Source organism: Phycodurus eques, chromosome 16 (assembly GCF_024500275.1).
Source record: "Phycodurus eques isolate BA_2022a chromosome 16, UOR_Pequ_1.1, whole genome shotgun sequence".
Taxonomy (NCBI): Eukaryota; Metazoa; Chordata; class Actinopteri; order Syngnathiformes; family Syngnathidae; genus Phycodurus; species Phycodurus eques.
The window spans coordinates 18,857,750-18,876,433 of NC_084540.1; the positions used below are offsets into that span (position 1 = coordinate 18,857,750).

Consider the following 18,684-nt stretch of genomic DNA (forward strand, 5'->3'; position numbering starts at 1 on the left):
AATATACCTCTCAATGATAACAGTATTGTTTTGGAAAATAAAAGACTGCATGCCAGCCATGTGGGATGATTTAAAAAACTATAATGACGATGATATTAATTATAAGAATAATGGGTTCAATTGATTTTCAAAATGATTCAGAGGGGTTTGACGCCTGCTTTTCACATATTTCTGAATATAAAATGTCTGGCATCCACCACACGTCCACGGAGCTTGCTTATCTGTCTGCCTGTGCCTCGATCCAATTCACCAAAATCGTATTAAACCTTAAGACGAGGTCTCATAAGTTTAGAGAATGCATAAAACAAGTCATGTATTGCATGATACTCACTTAACACATCAGTTAATTAGATACTTAATAACACTGTTTATAGTAAGCATTTATTTTACAGTTATTTATAAGCACATTTCAAAAAGATCAAAACATTAAAGCAATACAAACTGGAAAACTAAAAATCTTTGATTTTCCTTACATATGTTTGTTGTGCTCTTTCTATGGAATTCTATTATTATTATTATTGTTGTTGTTGTTAAGAGGTCAATGAGACATGTTAAATGTGATTTTCATTTGTAATGTTATTTGAACAAATTTGTCATATTATTACTATTAGGGATCCTATGATTCACCTGAACAAACGTGGGTGGCTCGTCCAGTGACATCTGAGCAGTGGGAATGTCCAGTCGCAGCCACGGAGGCTTCTTTCTCTGCAGGCTGCTGGTGCTCTCCCGCCGCGCTTCTGCCATGTTGTGTGTCCCCACCACAGGCCTGCCAGCTGCACACACACACACACACACACACACCAAAGGAGGGAGAGGAAAACATTATGTAATGTGTCATTGCAAGCATCAAAACTCAAAAGAGGGCCAACGCTGCGACTTGCAGAACAGATTGAGCCCACAAGAAGGTGCTGTAGACACTATGGAGAATTTTTGCAGCACAGGAATTAGAAATTGCTTGGAAGTAGCTAAATTTAGTTCCTGGGAATTTTCTTGGGGACCCATGTGTGCATAGAAAAATGCGGACGCAATTCCATTCCACCCCCAGGAAGTGGAAATAGAAGAAAAGCAGAGCACTTTTTGCAAATATAACATCTTCCGCTCTTAACTAAATGTTGGACCATCTCCAGAGCCGAACAACAAATGTGAGCAGACCCCCCGTTGACCACAGGAGGTGCAGAATAAAAGCTCATCGCCTCATAGGCAGGCCTTTTTACTGCATGTTTTACTTCCTGTCGTCTACTCGTAAATGTCTGCAACAAAACTGTCCCCTCATAGCAAAGTGGAGAAAGATGCAAAAATACTCCCTGTGTGTTTTTATTTCTGGTTAAACAAAGTGTACATGCGTAGTAAGAAAAGAAAAGTTTGAGATGGAAATATCCTGGCAGCAAATGTGGAAGTGGTTACTAAGTCCGCCTCACAGTTCTATAGTTCGGGATTTGAATCTCAGCTCCAGCTCCTGCAAGTTGGAATACTGGGAGAAATCTCATACGAAGTTCGAGGAGAACATAAACTTCACACAGGAAGGCCCGAGCCGAGATTCTAAGCTGGGACAGCTCGACTGTCAGGCAGAGGTGCTAACCACTAGTTCGCCGTGCTTCCCACTAGATATAGTACTTGTACAATGGAATCTCAATTTAACGGACTAAACGGGGGGCCATCCGTTTAATCCAATTGTCTGTTAAATTTGAGCACTTTTTCCGTGGCCTAAAAACACCAGTACAGTACACAATTGTTGTAAATAAATACAAAAAAAGTTTGAAAAAGTTTTACCGTTTATCCAAATTTTCCTCACTGGTGCATGGGAGGAATGATTTTGAGTTCCAACTGGATACTACTTTTTGTGCGTTAAATCCAAAGTCAGCTAAATCGACGTTCCACGTATATAGCTCGTAAAGAATTAAAAAGAAAAAAAACAAAAAAAAAAGTCTTAATCTAAAATTGATACAAAAAGTCTACACACCTGGTCAAATGCCATTTTTTGTGATTTAAAAAAAAATTAGACCAAGCTAAATCATTTCGAACTTTTCCACCCTTAATGTGACCTTTAACCTATCCTCCATAAATAAATGAAATCTGATGAAATGAAGTAAAAATAACCAACTGAAATAATGTGGGTGCACAAGTGTGCACACTCATAACTAAGGATGTGGCTGTGTTAGAATTAATCAATCACATGTTAAATGGGACTCAACACACACCTGCCACCATTTAAAGACCCTCTGATGATCCCCAATAAGGTTAAGAGGTTCTAGTAGGCTTTTCCTGACATTTTTTGTGGTCACATTTTACAGCCATGGTCCAGAGAGCTTCCACAGAATTATAGGGTTCTCATTGTTTAAAGGTCTCAGTCACAAAAAGGGTTCCAAAATAATTTCCACAGTGAAGACAGTCATTATCAGTTGGAGAAAATATTGCACAACAGTGACATTACCAAGACCTTGACGTCCCTCCGAAATTGATGAAAAGATGGTTTGAATGTGGGTGCGAATGCTCGTTTGTCTATATGCGTGCTGGTAACCAGTCCAGAGCGTATCTCCGCTACTTACCCCAAATTCAGCTAGCATACGTTCCAGATCACCCGTGACCCCAATGAGAACAAGCGCTGTACAAAATGGATGACATGATGGTGACATCGCAGCGCGGCTTCTGGACTCGGTCACGTCCTCACTTGGCCCTGCTATGCTCGATAGTAAGTGTCCTTCCTCTGGACCACATCTGCCTTTCCGCTGCCATTCAGACTCACACCGCAAGCTTCTGAACTTCTCTTTTTGACCAAGTGACAATTGGGTGGATGTTACACAGCGGCAAAAGTGAAACCAACAATCAAAAAGTACAGTACTTCTCATGTCCACAGGCTAGTCCATTATGTACGGAGCATAATCTGATACAAAAGAATTATTTTTGATTGACATTTAACACATTTAAAAATGTGTTTATTATTGTGATTTCATTATATTACAGTATATGATGCAGCCACTTCAAATTGCAACCAGAATAATAAAGCTATTGTTAAATTAGCCTCGGCAGAAAAATGCTGTAGCGGTCCATTCCTCCCTCCTACATTAGCAGCTAAGATTACATTAGCAGCTGCGTTTGATGTGTGTTATAAACTGGTTGCCAACTGCCAGACCAATGAACAAAAGGCTTGGAAGGAAGGTCTTGGGGTGCAATTTGAGTTTGGGTAAAGCAGGCTACATGCAAACCCACATTTTTAACATTGTAACCACTTTAAATGCGTACGAACCCGGTACTCAAGATGACCAATACAGCACCGCCAATATCTCCACCCGCAACCAAGAGTCAGGTTTAACATTTGTAATTGTCAGCCAGACCTTTTCACAAGCAGAGGGAGGGGGAATGCATTTCGTACAACTCACACCATGGGATAATCCTTCAATCTTTCAGAGACATCCAATGATCGAAAGGTAGTAAAATGCTTAAATTTGGACCAGTTATCAGTATACCGCGTTCCCTTGCTAGCTGACTTGCATGGCTAACATCTGACATTACTTCACAAAGCAGTGAAGAATTTTCTGTGAAATAAGTACTTTTACTCTTGTAGTACATTTGAATTTTATTTAGAAAAATTCAAATGTCAATTGCTATGTTTAAATGGGTTTTAAAAAGAGGGTTCAAACAATTTAAAAAATTATTATTATTATTATATTTTATTAAATGGTCTCCGGTCACAGATTTTCACATATTGCGGGTAGAACTAGAATGTATCTGCCATGATAAATGGGAGTTCTCTGTACCCCGCTTCAGTGCTTGTGTAATCCTTTTAACAAAAACACACAGCTAAATGCATCGCTTAATGTCAATTGAAACAGCTTTATTAACCTTGCAAAGGCCAATTATTTCACTGTCTCGTCATCGCTGGTGTCTTGTTTGGGGGTTAATGACAGCGCTCTCTCGCCTCACAGTCACACTGCTGTGACGCAACCTGCCTGCTATTTAATGCTATATCATCATTTGCGCAAACACAAGAGCTTACTGATACTGATTGCGCGGATCAGATCTGGGCAGAGTTAAAAAGGATGCACAGACACAACTTGACGTTTTCCCTCCCTGACAGACAAGTTTGGTTGCTCAGGATTTGCTGTGTAAATGATCGATGTTGCCTCCTGGCAAACTGGGTGGCTTTTTGTCTTGTTTCTTTGTTATGCACACGCTCTTCTGCTTGTGTGTCAGGCTTCTTCCCCTAATCCATTCCCTCTAGCATCCAGCCTCCGGTATTCCACCCTGCCAGGAATAACTGCCATTTGCGGTTCTTTATGTGCACCTCATGTAGGACAATTAAATCCCAAACAACAACAATGTAGAGTGATTTGTGGCAGCCTGACCACAGCACTCTTTAAAGAGAGCTGCACCGAAGTTTATTGGCTCTCTCTTTGACTCCACTGCATAAGCCAGGACGTTTTGCGTAAAACTGCAGCATTGCATGGCAGAGGTGGGAGTAAGTCGCAAGCAAGTCCTAAGTCACTGTGGGAAAGATTCAAGCAAGTCAAGTCAAGTCACCACTACATTTCAAGCAAGTCGAGTCAAGTGATTACTTGGTTCAAGCAAGTCGCAAGTCAAGTCATACAATCTTGGAGTGGTAATAAGATGTTTACTTTAATTAAATCACTTGGTTTTATTTATTTAGAGGCACGGATTCTGGGCAATTGACAGTTGCCATTAGATTAAAGGTTACGTTTCATACGCTGTGGTCTCAACTTTAAAAGCATTGTGCAGACAGCTGTATCACAGAGCCGACACAACGAATGACATTTTAATGGTGACGCTTCAAGAAACTCAAGACTTGCTTCTGTTTTGTGGAAACAGTAAATCACATTTAAAATGAAACCAGTAAAACTGAAACCCCACATTGGACAGGGGTTCACTTTATTGCTATCCCGCTTGGTGCTATGGTAAAAATAACTGATAAACGACCTAATTTGCCGACTCACTCGTCCTCCTCAACATCTCAGCTCAACTGGCACTAGCCTGCCAATCACTAGCTTCGTTTCTGATCTGTTTATGGCACAAATTGAAATTAGTAGTCCTCAAGGCCGCCACTCCCTCCAGCGGCAGTGATGTCCTTGCTGTGGAGGAGAGTCGCAGATGAACGGGTTTGGCACTCACTCAAGCTGGAGGATAAGCCTCTTTCATCAGCGAGGGTGCACGATCTGCTCACGGCCACATTCACACACACGAGAAAAAACTCTTAAAACCGCCTTGCTGCTTTTTCCACCCCAATGATTTCACTCAATCGCCCCGCTGGAGTCGTAATCTCCCTTTCAAGGCGAGGTGCGTTTTATACGACTGATAAGTGGCATGTTTGCGTTCCCCGTCGCATTCTTTACAGCGCCATGATTTCATCAAGTTAGGATTTGTTTTGACTTCGCAGGGCCACGCTTTCAACCGTCTTCGTGAGCCCCCACCTCCCCAAAAACAGACACTTTCTCCTCAAGCCGGACACTGAAGGAAGCTTTGCACGGCTTGTTTAAAATGTAGCAATCATTAGGCAGGGGGAGAACGCAGACGAAACACACAGCCGACATCTCGTCAGGTGCACGAATGTCGGTCGGGCCCAGTTGACGACGCCCGACAGGCAGAACAAATTGCCCGGATGGTGAGCTATTGTTATTATTGAGTGCACGCAGACCATAGAATCATTTCAAAGAAATCGTGCTCCAGTCAGGCGCATAAAGGCACTGTTGTGTGCCGCAGGTGGAGCCCTTGAAACAACCTTGGGCTCGGCCAAGCGCAAAAGCAACTTGAATGTTTCAATTCGCCTCCAACAAAAAGTCCTCGCCAAAGGAAAAGGAATGCGGGAGAACTTTAGCTGCATTCAATAAACATGGGAAATTATGAACCCGAATTTCCCTCACCTGTTACCCTGAGGATGAGCGTTATAGAACATGGATCGATGGATGTTCGACGAATAGGAGTGGTTAGCTAAGACTGTACACACAGTCAGACATCTTTTCTGGTGAGAATTGTTTAAAATCAGTAACTGTGCTTGTTTCAACTAGACTTGACCCGAGCTGATCCGCGTGATCAGAAATCTGGGCAAATCACGTAATTTTTAGTTGACTGGTATCGAGTGAGTTTTTTTTTTTTCTCTTACAGAGCTGGCTTCATGGAGCTGTCTGTGCGTCTACGCTGTAGCCAAAATGCTCTGTAGTGGGCGGCACCTTTGTCCCCGGAACTTAAAAATCGGTGCTTGTCTGCAGCTCATTAAGTAAAAAGAGCCACAGAGTGGGATATGGAAACATTTTGCTTACACGGCAGACTGTCAGGTCAAGTCGAAAGATGTGACAATCTGAAAAGCCGCACAGACCACAGGAGGAAACAGTATGACAAATATATCCTGACATATATCTTACGTAATGCATTGCTAAGGTATCAGGCTCAGTATCGGACGATACTTAAAATCAAGTGACTCGACTTGTATTCAGGTACAATAAAATGTGACCAGGACATCCCTAGTTTTACCAACCTAAATAAGAATACTGTATAGTCAGCGTCTGCTTCTGTCCTTAAGGGTACAATCTATAAATGTTTATGTAATCAACCAATTCGGTAATGGTCGTTCTAATGTAAACAATTGTCTATTATTTAAAAAAAAATAACATTTTAACTAACCAATTTGAAGAAAAAAAAAAACAGCAAAATGTACACAACAAATATTACCAATTAGGCGGCATGGTGGACGACTGGTTAGAGCGTCAGCCTCACAGTTCTGAGGACCCGGGTTCAATCCCCGGCCCCGCCTGTGTGGAGTTTGCATGTTCTCCCCGTGCCTGCGTGGGTTTTCTCCGGGCACTCCGGTTTCCTCCCATATCCCAAAAACATGCAGTAATTGGAGACTCTAAATTGCCCGTAGGTGTGACTGTGAGTGCAACTGGTTGTTTGTTTGTATGTGCCCTGCGATTGGCTGGCAACCAGTTCAGGGTGTACCCTGCCTCCTGCCCGATGACAGCTGGGATAGGCTCCAGCACGCCCGTGACCCTAGTGAGGAGAAGCGGCTCAGAAAATGGATGGATGGATATTACCAATTAACATTGCTAATTACACCACTAGATTCTAAGGAGATCATGTCACAATTCCAGAGCTAAAAAGGTACAAAAGAAGCTGTTTTGTATACATTGCAACCCTAAAACAAATTTATGTATATGTATATTGTGAGAGTGAACTACACTATACTGTACTGTACTATATTTGTGCAAAATACAGTGAGGTAACACGAATGTTTGGGATGGTCTGATGAAAATCATTTTCCAAATGGCCCTGGTCATGGTGCATACCCATAACCAGAAGTTTAGCACTAAAAGAAAAACAAAAAATGCACGCGCAGAAAACCACATCAAATGTACCCTTTATGGACAGGAGCTGTCTGGTTTCCGGGCACTGTGTGTATTCCAGCTGTGGTCGCACTTGTGAGAGGGTGGAAGCGACAGGACCGAGCTGAAGGGCAGGTTTAGCAGAGGCGGCATCTGCGGACAGTCGGAAGCAGGAAGTGGTTCCTCTGATGTACGACCCCATTAATGTGGCGAGTGAGAAGTCCGGCCAACTCAGTGGTGAGAGCTGCAACACTGCCCGGCCTCGGGCCTCTGTCTCTGCTTGTTCTGTCATGCACTTGCTATTCTTGTGCACCATTTTAGCTTAACATCATACTACCACTTGGAAATAATAACGTCTGACCTTAAACAGGCATAGAAAGGGCATTGCATTGAAGGCAGTCATTTACTACATACGCATCTACGAGCTATTGTTTTGTCTTTCTTCATGTTGGAGTCAGGGTTTGATGCTGGGAACAATACAAGGAAATTACACAATTACTTTGGTTTTCCCCCTCGTCCACCTACAACTGAAAAGGTACTCTATAAATGACCTTGTTATTTAGGGAAAAAAAAAGTACTTTTTTGTTTTTTACGTTTCACTCACGAGGTGGACAACTGGCCAATGACTTAAGGAGAATCCACTTTCCCCCTAAATGAGCTCACAATGATGATTAAATAAAATCCTGGCATTGGTTTCGTTCTTGGAACACATTACGCAAAGTTCATGGGAAAGGGCTACATTTTTTTTCTGTCTATTTTTCCGTAATCCTGCACACAAATAAACCAGCACAATGCCCACAAACGCAGATAAAGAAGTCACCGTCATAAAATCCTTCCTTCCTCCTTGCACTAGTTTCCTTCTTTTGGATAGATACATGGACAAATAGAAATAGTATCAACTTAAAAGCTCCTAACATCCACATTTTTTAAGCTCGCTTCCAAGACAGGACCTAGCTTATGAGCTACCTAATATATATTTTTATTATTACAGGACTAGTAAATGCCACTAATGACTTACTAACAAGTGAGATGGCTAAAATTTATTACTATTTATCTCGGCAGTAACTCATGGAAGTTAGCTTGGGAGCGAGCGCATGGATTGGAAGCTAGTAGATAGCTTGGAAGCAAGGACCTTCTTAGATACTATTTCTTAGATAGAGAAATAGGTACCGATAGACATTATTACTATATACTGTATCTATCTATGTATCTAAACGGCTACCTACCTTATTAGTGATGGTTAGCTCAGGAGCTACTTTGTGGCTTGGAGGCTAGGACCTTCTTACATAAGACTTCTCAGATCGATATTAGCCAAGAACATCCTAGCTTCCAAGTAAGCTAGCTAGCTTCCTTGTACCGCTAATAGTTGAGATAAATAGGTCAAAAGCTCGATAGATAGTTGAATCAATCAACGGCTAGCTTCAATACTGTAGCTCAAGCGATAGCTTGATAGATACTTTAGCTCCCGATAGCACAATACATTGCTTGATAGCACCAAAGATAGCTCAAAACCGCAATATAAAGCTCAATTGATAACTTGATGGATAGTGTTCGATAGATACGTCTATAGATTGATGGATAGCTCGAGAAATAGCTCGTGAGATAGATGGAAAGATGGGGCGTTTGCAATTTTGCATTCTAATATTAAAAACGTATGATTTCATGAAATAAGATGAGACGGTCCTCCCACCCCCCCCCCCCAAAGCCGTGGGCGACGGGGAGCTGCTGCGTTCCAGTGGAGCTGCTGTCATCGGGAAGGGCCGTGGTGATATGTGACAGGCTGTCATGGCCATCCAGCCTTTTACGACATTAAAACACACACGCAGCAGAAATATCCCACGCAGCTGACCCTGAGATCAAGTGTCACGGCGAGCAAAGGGGCTAGACGCCGGGCATTGCGGGCAGCCACGGCCCAGCCAAGACATCTGCCATATACGGCGCACTTTGTTTTAAACGTTTTTCCACAGATTAGCGCTTGGTTAGACAGAATGCCCTTTAACCCTCCTGATTGAGGATAGGGTACTTACTCTTCCCAGACTGCCTCACGCTCCTAACAGTGTTTACCAAATGACAGCGTGGTGCACCAGAGATATGAATAGCTCCTGAAAGTATAAATGGCATTCTCAAAGCGGGCCTTCGGCATGCAGTGTATTTATAGATGTGAATTTCAAATGTGTTGCTTCGTGCGACTGAAAAAAAAAAAGGGTCGCATGAAAAACAAGCAACAGGCCCACTATGCCACTTTGTTTCACTCTAAAACCTGATTGTGTTTGACATTTTGGCTACCTCACCACTCCCAAAATCAAGATAGCAACAGGGAAAAGGCCGGAAATTTTGTATTACAGTATTTTGGTACAAGGCACAGTCAATATCCTGCACAGGAAATCAAATATGAAAGCGCATTTTGGTGACACATTATTATACGCAAAGCTGACTCAATTCTTTGAAATATTTAAACCGCACAGGTTAATTATTTACCCGCTGCGACTGGCACACAGAATAAAGCTCACTTTTGTTTCTAGTGCAGATAAATGAGTACAATAGTGTGCAAAAAAGGCCACTGCACTAGCTTTGTTGTTTTAATGACCCTTTCCACTGCAGCAGTCGCTTTGACACCGTGTACAGCATTGGGAAGATAATAGGACACAGACAGCTTTTATCAATGTTATGCAGTTTGTGGTTCAATTCCTAAATTCTTTTTTTCTTCCTTAACTTGCGTGTATTACACAAACATCATGGAATTTCATTGCATGTTGTATAAGTATGTATTTGAAAATATAGGTGTAGCATAAAGGGGGGGCTCAACTAAATATGTGACACTATCTTCATTGGTATATATGTTTTATTTTATTGTTTTAATTAACGTTGTTTTATTTTGATATTGGGTTTATTATCCATCCATCCATTTTCTACACCGCTTATCCTCACTCGGATCGCGGGTGTGCTGGAGCCTATCCCAGGCAACTGCAGGCAGGAGCTCACCTCCTGCCTGAACTGGTCGCCAGCCAATCGCAGGGCACATACAAACAAACAACCATTCACACTCACTTTCACGCCTACGGGCAATTTAGAGTCTTCAATTAACCAAGCATGCATGTTATTGGGATGCGGGAGGAAACTGGAGTACCCGGAGAAAACCCACACAGGCACGGGGAGAACATGCAAACTCCACACAGGCAAGGCCGGGATTTGAACCTGGGTCCTCAGAACTGTGAGGTAGATGTGCTAACCAGTCATCCTCTGTGCTTAATTGCATACACTTTTCTCATAATACAATTTCACTGCATGCGAAGTATGTGTAAAGTACTCTGTAAGGCTCAACTAAATATAGGAGACTATATTTACACGATGGTGTATGAATTACATATTAAAACTGGATGAATAATTAATGAAAATTATATTTTTAATATTACTTGTATTATATTATGCATTAACATAAAAATATTTCATTCTTTGGTGTATATAGAAAGATATATACAAAAGCATAAAAGTGTTTTAGTGTGACCCCCTTTACATATCGACGCCCTTCCCGTTTTTGTATTTTGAAAATCAATTACAAACGGTCATTATTGTACTGCAAAAACTAATAATCTAATGTACCGTTTAACGCCACATCAGCGCGAAAACACGAGTCACTCAGCAAATCTGTATCATCTCTCTCTCGGTCGCGATCCTTGTTTGTTTCTGTAATCTACGAGGAAGCAGATGACCACAGGCTTGAAAGTTGCGACTGAGATACTTTAGATGAGGGAACACCCTCTTAAATCAACCCAACATGCTCCAACGGCCGCTCCGTGAATTCGAGCCGCTGATAAACAGCTAATTTTACCCGGCGACTACAGCTGAGGCACCTGAAAGCGCTTTGTTTGCAGTGAAGGCTTATCTTACAGCGGCTGGATCTCCACCTGCACTCACCGCCTATTAGTGTGCGTGCGTGTCTTGTGGGACCATGTACCGAGCGGGTCACAGAGAGTTTATGCACGACAAGCACACTGCGGAGAAAAGGCCGAAGCCCGCCTGGGGCTGACTGTTCAGGGCGATTCATGAAATTCAACAGGACTGTGACACTCCCCAAGAACTGACCTCAGGCCAGAAGTGAACAGACAGCCATGGCAGAGGTTTGAAAGCACCAACTAAGCTATGCTATAATGTAGAGCCAAATGTTACTATACATCACTGGACCTGTCATGCATCATATGTCAAATATATCACTGGTGACAAGGACAAAGAGACCAGAAGATGAATAGGCGTCACGCAGTATGTACGATTTATTAAATCAAGATAGAATGTTAGGTTTGATTTTGACTCAAAATGCTAATACAGTAACATTTGTGCTTGTTATGCTACTCGCTGACAGAATAAAAAACAAATCTGCTTAAATTGTCAACATGTATTTTTCACTCAAAATGTGCAAACAAATAAAGGCCAAGGAGAAAAAAAAGACAATGAAAAGGTTACGACAGAGTATGTCATGCCGCTTGATATGAGGAATTCAAAAGGACAGCAAAAGCAGAAGATGTTTGGAGTGTTTTCCTGGAATAGTAACAACAGTGCTGCTTGCTACTAGAATAAAAAAAAAAAAAAGAAATCTGGATTGATTTTCAGTATTCATTTAGACTCAAATTGTGCTGGTGTCACAAAAAGGCAATGAGTGGAAGAACAAAAAGTAACAACAATATATGGTCTGCTGCTCGCTGTGAGGAATTCAAAATGTGCCAAACTCTTCAATCTCAAGGTTGCTTAAGTGTGGAAATGGACAACAATGACAATGAAAGCAAAAGATGAACGTCTGTTTGCACTGTTAGCCTGGAATAGTTACGACAGGGCAGATTATGCTGCTCGCTCGGATACAAACAAAATCTGCATAGATTGTCAGCATTGATTTTGATCAATTCATCAAAATTCACCAAACTGCAAAAAAAAAAAAAAAATAAATAAATAAAAAAAAGAGTCGCTACGCTTGTGCCATACTCTTAAGGCGAAGAGCGGCACTGAAAAAGTCACAACAGAGTCTGGGACGCTGCTTGACACCAAGCAGCTTTGATCCCTGTATTCAGTTTCCAATCGGGACTAGAATGCCTTGCCAGACCGGCATTACTTAGATCATCACACAAGAGATTGTGACAAGGTTTGCAGAGGGAATTTCTCCCCAAAGACCAATGTAAGGGGCGGGGGAATTCTGGCAATGAAGTACAGGGCTGACCTATCCCAAAGGTCTCTTGATACAATGCTGCACACCCTGCTAAAAGACATAACTCAAACAAAATGAGTACTTTCTGCAGCTCCCACTAGCACCTTAAATTGGCCAGAAAACAAGCCGTTGATTGTCTGCAGGAGGTTTGACATTCTCTCGTTAAAGAGAGTAAGAGGAGAAACAGCATGTGATAGCCATCGGAATAGTTTCCAGCATGATATCAGCCTCAATCAAGGCCACAAAAGCCCACATTGTGCCGCCTGATGCTCAACAACGCTCATTGTGCTGCGTGATTGGAATACGGCAGGGGAAAAAAATAAAAAATAAAATCAGGAGTGAGCTGGAGATCTTCCAATTATTGGAAATGGTGCGCCAAGCAAATTCCCACTGCGGCTAATAGTTTTATTTGTTTGCGTAAAACGAGATTATTACATCCAGAGCAGCAACACCGTGGCTCGTCTTTGTGTTCAAATCACTCAACGGGAATAAAAATACACCACAAAGGGAGTCGTCGGCTCTGTCATCCCGCTTCCTCCCTGGGAGACCACCGGCGAGTAGAGGTCGGGTTACTGGGAGTACTGGAGGAAAGGAAGCAAAAAAAAAAAAAAAAACGGGGCAGGAAACACACACATAAACACATACGCAAAACGGGATGCGATCAACACGTCCGGTCCACACGACGGCGGAAATGACGTGCACATATATCCCGTGCCGTCGTGCAACCACTCGCAAAGAGGAATTAGCATCGTTAGCGTCATTTAGCTCGTGTGTGAAAAGCTGCCGAGCGTGACCGAGAAAGACGAGCGCTCACATAATGTACAAAACTTTCCTCAGACACAGTTGAGAACACGATATTTTTGTCTAAGTGGTCACAATGCTTTTGTCCGTATAGTAATAATAATAATAATACAACTGTTTATTATTGTGATGTCATTTGCAGCATTATGCTGTGCTGTGTTTCTGATAATCTGGTTATTTTATTTAGATAGACAAAAAGGCTTTCAAGAACCACAGAATATTGAGTTCTGTGACAATATAAACACCTGCCAAAATGAAAGAATAGACTCTCTTCTCTCACCAGAAAAAAAAAAGTCTTGTTTCTAGCGTTTTACGTTCTTTAGTAATCCGCAGTAGAACATGGGTTGGTTCTACCAAAAACATCAGTTTCTAACCAAAAAGGAGGAGAAAACCAAAACACGTTAAAGCAGAATAGCGACTTTGATGCATTTTCTTTTTCTGATACCGCAAACTATAAAACAAAAACGAGACTGAGAAATAAATGGTAAAATTCTAATTTATTTACAGATATACAACAACGAAACGCGCCATGAGCGATGCTGACTCGCCACGTCTCGAGTTCAACGTCACTGGCTTTTTTACATAGCGTTCATCATTCACTCCATGAACTGTGTCATCTTTTCTCACAATCACGACACACACTTTCTACTTTCTAACGAAACACGCACCTAGATTTGTCAGACTTTCAACACGTTAGCATTTCTCTTCCTCATCATCAACGTGACAAGCAGAGATTTGCCACCTAATCTTTATCTTCTATTCAAATGCCGTGCTGATCTCAAAGTGATGCAACGCCGCACAGCTACAGCTAACAAGCGCGATAGCAAATGGATAGATAGATGGAAAAAATATTAAGAAATATGCATTACAGGCATTTTCATAAATTTGGCACCCCTGCGTTAGCCCATTTTATAGCCACACTGTGAAAACACAACACAAAGGTTTCTATCACCTCCATTTTTTTAAACCATGTTCAATCATGTGCTTTTTCCAAGAATGGTTAAAAACATCTCCTTGTCGGATTTGCATCCCAGGCAACGCATTGATCGACTCCATTGATATTCAATACAAGGACACACACACACACACACACACACACACACAACTAAACCGTACGCGTTGGTGTGCACAGCCTTTAGCAATTATGTGGAAAGAAACAGCACATCCAAAGTCACACATGAGTCTGATTAGGTGCTGGAAAGACAAACCTGAGCAAGAGTATAGTACTTACTTTTTGGTTTGTTTGTTTTTAAATCAGAGGCAACAGCTGCACAGACTCATCTTCGGCTTTCCGTTCCTTCTTTGCAACAACCAGGTCATCGGATTCAACTAAGTCATGTGATTCATGCGCCACTACTATTTGAATCCCTTTCATCTGCTACACAAGCAAACAAAGAGGAAGCGGTTTCAATAAAGAAAGTTCAGCATCCACATGACTTATGTAGAGAGGAGTCAAGCTAATTGTGATCACCATCTGATGAGCACACAATCCGCTCTGATGTAATGTGGCAAAGCAAGTGTAATAATGTCATTAAATATATAGAATATTTGTGACGTAACATTTCATGATGGCTGGAGAACTTGGATTGTGGACCAATCATGAGCGAAAATCAGCCAGCTCCATGGTGATGTAAAACATCTGCTCATGTTAAATCATGGGTTGAAACCTCATTTTTACATTATTTTTGCATCATAACTGACAAAAATTATTTTGCTAAAGTTGACAATTTTGTTAATTAAATAAATTACTTATATTTAATAATATATACTTTACACTGACAACTTCATATTATGAAATTATATACATTCAATATTAATTATATGCACATTACATGAATGACATTTTTCCCTCCAAATTAATCTATTACTTCTTTGATATTATTTTCCAATTATCTTATTATTTAGATTTTTTATTAATTTCACATTATTAGGTGGATAGCCCACTTGGGATATTCTACTACATTACATAATTGCATATTTTGCCAATTAATCAAATGTTGTTACCATTTTAAAATCAATTACAAATTTTTAGTTTTTAGTTTTTTTATTTATTGGCATATTTTAGTATTGGCTGTTGTAATTATAAATGTCATTCATTTATAATTACAGCGCCATTCCAAAGCTATATCAATTATTTACTCAGCCTAACCCTATCAATTCTTTGCAATTTCAGATCATTAAAATACTCACATTTGGTACACCTGCAAAATCTGCATTGACTGAATGTGACGTCCCCTGTATGAAAACTCTTTTTTTTTGGTGGATTGTGACTGAAGTCCCTGACATTTAGGCTCGCTGGTGTCACCAAGATGAAGTCCAGAGAGGACACGTACAAAGGAAGGATGGAGGGGGAGGCGGAGTGACGACACACAGCTGGACTGAGAGATAGACTGTGGAAAAGTCCATGAGGAAGGCACAGGAAGACCGGGAAGACCCGAGCAGGTCCTCTGGGACCGCCGCAGGGCAAAATACGAGGAGGAGGAGGAGGGCCTCTTAAAGAGCGACCCAGTGGGCGGCCAAGCAATTATTGTCGTACGGCGGGGGGACAGAGGAGTCAGGAAAAATGACGTCAGCAAGGGGACGAGAGGAAAGACGCTAACAAAAAGACTTTTCTATGCTCTCCAAGTGGGAGGACAACCCCTGACATGACAACTTTTGTTTATTTTCAACACATATTCAGAGCGACGCCTTCCTGACTGAGGAGGGCACCATAAAAGAGAGACTTGACATCATTTTCCACCCGGCCTGTCAAAGTGCGAAAAGGAGAACGAAAGAAAGAAAGAAAAAAGAAAAAAAAAAACTGGCATCACGAGGAGGAGGAGGGAAAGGGAAAGTTGGATTTCGGGCTCAGGTGCTTGTTAAAATCCGCCGGCAGCGTCTGGCTGGAGGCCACTTTGCCGCGTCTTGACTGACAAACATTCATCACACTCCAACGGATTAACTGACAGCGACGAAAAAGCGCAGTATTCCAAGCGTGTGGCTCGCTCATGTGTTTTAAGACGGAGCGGCGAGAGTCCAAAACACACCCTGGTTTCTGGGAAGGCCGCTGGAGTGAGTGCGGTGCCTGGTATGCGATGCTGGTGGGGGCGCTGAAGCTGTCCAGATATAACTCCTGTGTACTGCAGCTCCATTCAGACAACTCACACGGATGCCATTAACGGAGGAGACGACACATTAGGGTAGTACTAGATGGATTTACGTGCACTGCCATTGCTCCACTGAGGCTTATTAATCCGAACTGTGCTTATCATTGCCCAATTCTGATCCGGAATCTACGTCTTGACTTTCTAATATGACCCATGTCTGATGTCATTAGGGTCCGAGTGCAGTTTGGCAGATAGGGAACATTTCTTCAAGAGGACCCAAATGTGCTTGATTCAATCTGTTTCTTGCCACTCCCAGTTAAAAGTTATTGTAAAATTAAATGTGAACAAAGATAATTGTATTTCACCAACCGAAATAACTTTGTCTCATGAAAGTCAGCTAGCTTAATGTTAACACATAATGCAAAACACCATAGATGTGCTATCGAAACTAGCATCACTGTGCGGTAGGTAGAAAACTTTAAACAATTTTTTTAACACAAATGCACAAGAGCACATACACAAAGCATTTAACAATACTCACAGGCATACATTTTGTGTGCTCTGTGAAAAAATATTACTGCAGCTTACTGAAAAGATGTGACCGTCTTCTTCGTTTATACATGAATGTATTAATTAAACCACACCCTGGTAGCTAAGGCATGTACACCAGAAGAATGTCCATAGAATTCAAGCAAAATATTTTTGCAAATACTGTTTTTTGTTGTTGTTTGTCCCCCCCAAACAGGTAACGCCAAGCTTTTTTCCCTACACCATCTAATGTGCGTAAACGTTTGATTATCACGTCAAGGATTCGCCATTAAAAAGGGGATGCGAGGGTCTGTTCATCACTGCTTGGACCTTACATCATTTACTGAAACAATCGACATGTCACACACACCTAAAACACAGCTTAAGAACTTCATATAAAATATTACAAAGCATCGAGTCATACACTATATGTATAATAAGGCGTAGGCAATATAACCTCTGAATCGATCGATTGATTATAAAGAGTTCGGTCGGTTATATGGTTGTGTAGAGCTGAGCTCTTTTATGGCAGCATTCATCTGCTCAAAACAATATGCATGGAAAATGGAGTTAAGGACATTCACTTTGTTTTTATACAAGAACACTCAAATTTTCATGCAAAATTCTCATGAGAACACGATATTAAGAAAAGAAATTAGCAATGTTGTGCATCTCCTCCTCCTGCTTAACTTTCCTGAGAAGTGCTAGTAAAGCGTCTTTACCACACTGATTTGTTTACAAGTTCACCCTCAAGTTACACTGCTGTAACGGAGGCTTGTGTGAACCTCGTAACGCGAGCCCGCGTCAAAGGGATTTCACCCACGTACGGCATGTGCAGTTGCAACATGGCCTACATTTATATTTCTGTCCCAAGGTGTCAGGTAAAAGACATTTACTGGCGAATCTCCAGCCGACACGCCCTCTCAAAGAGGGCCGCTCGGCAGTCAAAGTTCAAGAAGTAGTCGCCGTCTCCGCCGCTTCTGGGGAAAACATACAAAGCGTTCCCACAAGCTCGAAACTGAGCTCTGCCCCGAGGTTAAACGGCTCCAGACACCAACCAACCATGTCAGTTCGCCGGCACCCAAAACACAACAACCCTAATGACATGTCTTCCTCCCCGCAGACGTTACTTCAAGAGGACACATTATGGAAAATTGACTTGTTAATGTCTTGTATCCAAATAGTTTAGGTCGATGGCGTACCAGCTCACCAATCAAGTGTGAAATTAAACAAGCAAGTCCATCGTTTTCCACCCTTTTCTGAAAATGTGCCCGTGAGCAAAACGCATTAAAATCTCTAATTAAAGACAAATTAAGTGAGCATCCGAAAGGTGGCTCGGAACTGCCCGCAGTGGGCGAGCTGCAGGTGGTCGACGGGCTCAGAGGCGGACCTGAAAATAGCCACGCCGCGGCCCGCATTACATCACAGCGACTGTCATGGCTGCCGTCACCGCCGCCGCCTGTGAGTCACAAACCCACGAGAGGGACACTTGCGCCGAGCCAAGTGTAATTCCAGGAAGAGCCAGCGGCAGCCATAGAATGCTAATGTGCACTGGCTTCAACAGGAAAGGAAAAGACTTCCTGTGTAATTAAAAGAAGCGAGGACAAGGCAAAAGCATCTGTTTACATTCCTTATTGAGTAGCACACATGCACGAGTCACACGCCATTGTTCAATCTATTTGTTCCTAACTTTGGCAAGACCCGGACTGACATAGCAAGTGACACAATTCCGATTTTATGCTTTCAAGTG

The 18,684-nt window shown here is 41.9% G+C and overlaps 1 protein-coding gene across 3 annotated transcripts in view; it reads right to left on the reverse strand.

Annotated features, from left to right (window-relative positions):
• The window catches only part of rhbdf1a (rhomboid 5 homolog 1a (Drosophila)), a 37,631-nt gene that overhangs the window by 13,635 nt on the left and 5,312 nt on the right, over positions 1 to 18,684 (reverse strand). For 2 of the 3 annotated variants that reach the window (XM_061701041.1, XM_061701043.1), the window contains exon 3: positions 628 to 773. In XM_061701041.1, the coding sequence (XP_061557025.1) occupies positions 628 to 744 (117 nt within the window). In that variant the 5' untranslated portion in view covers positions 745 to 773. Of the gene's footprint in view, positions 1 to 627; positions 774 to 14,551; positions 14,642 to 18,684 lie in introns of those variants that run through there. The other variant, XM_061701042.1, reaches the window with a different exon arrangement.